The sequence below is a fragment of the Grus americana genome, chromosome 31 (assembly GCF_028858705.1).
Source record: "Grus americana isolate bGruAme1 chromosome 31, bGruAme1.mat, whole genome shotgun sequence".
NCBI classification, from domain to species: Eukaryota; Metazoa; Chordata; class Aves; order Gruiformes; family Gruidae; genus Grus; species Grus americana.
Genome location: NC_072882.1, coordinates 1,860,452 through 1,866,062, shown reverse-complemented (window position 1 = coordinate 1,866,062; position 5,611 = coordinate 1,860,452). Strand labels below are relative to the sequence as shown.

The 5,611-nt window shown below is 43.2% G+C and overlaps 1 protein-coding gene across 1 annotated transcript; it reads left to right on the top strand.

The window, feature by feature from the left end:
* The first annotated feature begins 304 nt into the window (after positions 1-304).
* Positions 305-3,330, top strand: HOXC11 (homeobox C11). The gene is made up of 2 exons (XM_054807224.1): positions 305-980; positions 2,298-3,330. Exons 1-2 carry the CDS (start codon positions 305-307, stop codon positions 2,528-2,530), a joined length of 909 nt encoding a protein of 302 aa, XP_054663199.1. The 3' UTR covers positions 2,531-3,330.
* Positions 3,331-5,611: the final 2,281 nt, after the last annotated feature.

Below are 5,611 nucleotides of genomic sequence, written 5' to 3'. Positions count from 1 at the left end.
TTGTTCTGCTGTGAATGCTTACAAGGGGTGTGCCTTCGGGAAAATGAATACAAATCTGCAATTGATTTTCATAATGTTTCTGCGGTGTTTGCAAACCAATCGTTTGAACCTCTGAGATCTTACCTAAGTGAACCACTCCTACGCATCTAAGTGCTCCAAACTGATATATGACAATATCTACTTTGGATCACGTGTCCTCCGGAGCGACTAAGACGGATAGCGCGTCATCTCGCCTTCCCAAATTTTTTCCCCTCCGCACATCGGATCCAAAACATCTAGCTATAGGAGCAAGAAAAGGAGAAAGATGTTTAACTCGGTGAACCTGGGCAACTTCTGCTCCCAGTCGCGTAAGGAGAGGAGCGCTGAGTTTGGAGAAAGGGCAGGTTGCGCTTCTAATCTCTACCTCCCCAGCTGTACCTATTACGTCCCTGAATTTTCAACTGTGTCATCTTTCTTGCCACAGGCCCCCTCTCGCCAAATCTCCTACCCTTACTCCACCAACCTCTCGCAAGTGCAGCCCGTGCGAGAGGTCTCCTATGGTCTAGACCCCTCAAGTAAATGGCACCACCGAAGCAATTACGCCTCGTGTTATTCCGCAGAAGATCTGATGCATAGAGAGTGCATCCCGCCTTCCACCATGACCGAAATGCTAATGAAAAACGAGAGCGTGTACAGCCACCACCACCCCAGCTCCAACCACCCGGCATCGACGGGATTCTACACCAGCATGAACAAAAACACTGTCTTGCCCCAAGGTTTCGACCGCTTCTTCGAAAATGCCTATTGCGGGGCGGAAAATCCGACTGAGACCTGCCTGCAGAAGGGTGAGGGCAAAGTGGAGGCAGAGTCCCAACCCCACGCACTGTCATCCCGCGGAGAGCAAGGTATAGACCCGGAAGATGAGGAGGAAAACACAAACCCAGGGTCTTCAGCCTCGTCCTCTTCTGTCACCAAGGAAGGAAGCAAAAGCAGCAATTCGAGTAGGTAGAGCAGTAAATGGAAAGGTTAAGGGACTAGCCCGTGTGTTTTGTCGGTCAAATTTTATGTGGAGTTTTATAAGCATTCAAAGGATTTTATTATAACCTACAAAGCTCTTTCTTCCAACGAGAAGAATTTTTACGATGGGAAAAGCTCTTTGAAAAAAATGGAGATGTTAGGCGCAGACACAGTATCTTAGAGTCTGTGAAATTTTAAAAGCACACCATCGTGACAAATATTAACTTTGATCATGAACTTACATGAGCATTTTAAAAGGATTTGGTCCCGGGTTGCTGAGGGTAAAAGGCAATTGGGCAGAACACTACTTTAGCTGCCTGTGCTTTCTTTTAGGCATTAAGATGCATGCAAAATGTTTGGGTTTTTTTTTTTTTTTTTTTTAATTAAAACTGTATGTCGAGTCTTTTCTCTTGGTGGGGGTGCAGGGCTAAGGGGGAAATCCGCCGAATTTGCAGGGAAAGCTGAGCGTTTCCTTCGCCTTTTCTGTTTAAAGTGGCATTTATTCTCCTCCAAGCCTTGTGGAGCGTCTAGCTTTTGTCAGGAAGGGCTTTTACTTACGTGGTTGTTTGCTTGGGTCTTCTGGGGTTGTTGTGTGTTTTGGGTTTTTTTTTTTTTTTTTGCATGCACTCACATTTTCTAGGCAGTCTTAGAGGAGCTTTTTTAAAGGCTGAATCCAGGCAACTTTGCAAGTTAGCGTTCAGCGAGGGGCTCTTTTGGGAAGAGGGGAGGGTTGTTTTGTTTTCCTATTTGCTTTCGTGATGCAAGTCCCCTTTTGCAGCTCAGATGCTAAGTTCTCTTTTACTTTGATTCCTTTTTGCGTGTGTGGCGAGGACTGGAGTTAATCAAAAACTTATGCGGAACATAATATCTAGTTCTTCTAATTCCAACCTTGCTCATGCTGTTTCTATACAGATAACAGATTTGCAGCTGAGCGTGGGGTTGGGTGTTTTGGTTTTTTTTTTTTTTCCCCAGCCTCTCTAAACCCTGCTCCAACAGCCTGCTCGCCTCCAGTCCCAGGCTGTTCTTTAGTTAAAAAAATAACCTATCTGCACCGAAAATGTCTGCATGTGCCTCCGTTAAACCCCGTGCAGTGGGAAAATAATTACACCACGGTCCTTAAGACCCTGTGTAACCTCACCTCTGCTACCCCTAACAATAGGCGAACTGCTGGAAGATATCCCCCCCCCCCGCATTAATAACCGGAGTTATTAAGCTGCTCTTATCTATGTGGTCAGCTGTGAAGATGAGTCTGTGTCTTGCATTTCCTTAGGATATTTACCCTGCCTTCTGGTTCTTTTAAGGTGCTCCCAGAACGAGGAAGAAGAGATGCCCCTATTCGAAATTCCAGATCAGAGAGCTAGAGAGAGAATTTTTCTTCAATGTCTATATAAACAAAGAAAAAAGGCTCCAGTTATCTAGGATGTTAAATCTTACTGACCGACAGGTTAAAATTTGGTTTCAGAACAGAAGAATGAAAGAAAAAAAATTAAGCAGAGACCGCCTGCAGTATTTCTCTGGAAATCCCTTGTTGTGAACATCTTTTGAAATCCCCTCTGCTGGTGAAGTGTATGTGTATTGAGGAGGAACAGTTGCGAGCATGGGTTTGCCCTCTGAGTCGACAAAGCAACCTCAAAGTTTAAGCCTTTTCGTTACTTATATTTGTATGTCTGGGACAGTGCTGAGTAACAAAAGGAGTGAGATTTTCTTTCAGTTCCCGCTTCAAGGACTTGGATTCCATGAACATTTTATTTAACTTTTTTCCTTTTTTTTTTTTTTGGCCTGAACAGGTTGGGATTCCCCGTTGTTGTTTTGTTGGTTTTTTTTTTTAATTATTATTATTATTATTTTTATTGTTATTATTATTTAGGCACCCTGTCCAGTTGAATAAATGGCAGTGCTGTGTGTTACTACCACGGTGATTTCAGTATGCAGCTGTGTTATCACAAGAGCGGCCAAAGTCTCCCTGTAGGATCAAATCACTTCATCTGGGGTGAGTGTGTGTGTGTGTGTGTGAGTGTGTGTGTGTGAATGCACGCACGGACATGTGTGTCCTTGTATGTGTGTGTGTGCACATTCACACCCACCCCGCTCATCTGTGTGCTAAGGCAGATCATTATTTTCACCTCCTCCATCCATCCTTTCTATCTAAAAATATATATATGCGTATATATATGGGAGTCTGTGCGTATATATCCATATATATATTCTCTGCAGTATCATTTCTACATTTGGAGTCGGGAGGGGGGGGGAAATCCAGGCGAAAATACATTTGCAATAACTGTCTCTGAAATGGTTTGTAAATAAATTTCGTAGTGCATTTTTTTTTCCTGGAAATGGGAGACGACAACAACAAGAGAAAAAAAAAAATTCCTGAAAATAATAATAATAAAAAAAATCTTTGTGTATGTAAAGTGAGTCCCCGGGATACTCTGTGAAATTCTGTGGCAAATAAAGACATTGCAAGCTGTTCTACATTATGATTTTATTTGACCATTTTATTAGAATTTCCCCTCTTAAAAGCCTCTTTGCGGTCATTGTGGTGTGGGTTTCTTCTATACGAGTTTAAATACCTGAATGCATATCAGAAATATCATCATCCATATTCATGGGACTCACTGCAATCTGCTCTAATAGGACTGGTATTAATACGAAACCTCCACCTTGGAGTACACGTTTGGTGTAGAGTTCATTGTATTCATCAGCGAACTGAAATTTATAGGATTTTTCTTGGCCCAGTAATCCTACTCTGAATTTGGCTCCAGATGTCTTTCGCTGTTTTCCGGTTGTAGTTAATCTTTTTGCATTTTCATGAGAACAATATATTAGTCTTCTAAAAAAAAAAAAAAAAGGAGAAAAAAAGAATGAAACTCTAATTACACCGAGAAACGAGCTGCATTTCCATAAGTCAAGGATACCTTATACCTACAAAGCACAAATGCAAAGTCAAGTCCTTAAATTCCTGCTTAAGGAAAACAAGTTCAACTCCCAGGCACAGGGCATAAAAGTGATTTTTTTTCTTTCCCCCCACCCCTATCTGCACAATGACGTTTTTCTCGCAGTGTCCGAAAGCAACACAACGTTTTCGAGGACAAAGAAATCCCGAAGATGCCGTTGGTGATGTGGTGCATGTATTTTGTGTAAATACAACAATTCGGAAGGGTTTTGGGGTTGGTTTTTTTTTTTTGGGGGGGGTGGAGGGGTATGTTTGAGGTTTCCAGTCTGGATGCTCTCCTGCTTTCTGATGTGGAGCGATGGGATTGTGCATATGGACGAGGGCGGGAGGGTGGGGGGACACACAAAGAGGGGGGAATAAAACCCCCAGCAGCCAAGAATCAGCACATTATATTCCCATCCATCGAGCGTGTTCTTGTAAAATTCTCATACTTGCTTTTAAATACAACCCTGTTGAATGAAAAACCCTTTGATGGTGTCTTCTGATTTTATTTGACAACGGTAGGGAAAAAAAAAAGATAAACCCGCAAAAATGCTCTTTTTGCACCCATCCAAACATCCCTACGCACCCCCCCGGGCAATTAAACGCAAACCAACTTCAAGCTTTCGTGATAGACCCGTCCTGGTTACGCCACGATATGATCTTAAAAGGATGTTCAAGAGGCATGTTTCTCATTAAAAGAGTGGGAAAGAGAAGAAAAAAAGGGGCTCGGCGGATGGCAAAACGCTTCTTTATTTATCTTATATTTATTTTTGCAAAGCCTGCGAGCTGAAAGGACGCTTGTCCCCGGCCTAAAATCTCGCCTAAGCTTTACATTGAATAAACCAGGCGTAAAGGAAGGGGTTTAAATTTTTTTCTTTTTTTTTCTTTCTTTTTTTTTTTTTTTTGCGGGCTGCAAAGTAAAATAGACAAGATGAAGATAGGAGCCATCTTCCTGGCAGATGTAGCTGCACGCCGGGACCAGCCCGAGGAGGGGGCTTACCCTCCACTGAAAAAAAAAAAAAAAAGGGAAAAAAAAAAAAAAGCACCTTTCTTTAATGAGTGTTTGCCAAACCTTCCCAAGGTTAGGAAAACTAAAGAGAGGTGCAATAAGGTGAATATCGGGAGGTCAGAAGCGGCAGTTAATGCTCCGTAACAGCAGCGGCTGTCCGGACAAAAGCGGCTAGTCTAGACATTGTAATAAAGACTGCAGCACTAAACAGCTTAATTTTTCTTAATTACCCCGTCTGGCTAAAGGAAAAGACTTCCGCAGTAAATAGTAAACAAATAAGGGAGTCTTGCCCAGGGAATTTATTTTTTTTTCCTCTTCTCTTTCCCCCTCCCTCCCTTTCTCCCCCCCCTCCCCTTTTCCAAGGCTCCAGTTCAACTGCAGCACAATGAAACTGTAGGCCTAGTTCAAAGTTTTCGCGAGCTAAAATGGAATGCTAGTTGTAAAATCCAAGTTTATAGACCATGTGGGAGTTTACAGCAGCATTAAGCATCAGTGCCATGTAGGAAAAGGGCTGTTAATGTTCTGGGGAGGGGGGGGGGGGAGAAGGGGCTGGCGGAGGATGGGGAACGGGGGGGGGGGCACTGAAGATGCTTTGGGTACCACGATGGGGGAGAGTACAAGCAGAACAGGGTTGAGACATATGTATCTCGCCTGCCCAGTGTGCGGGCACC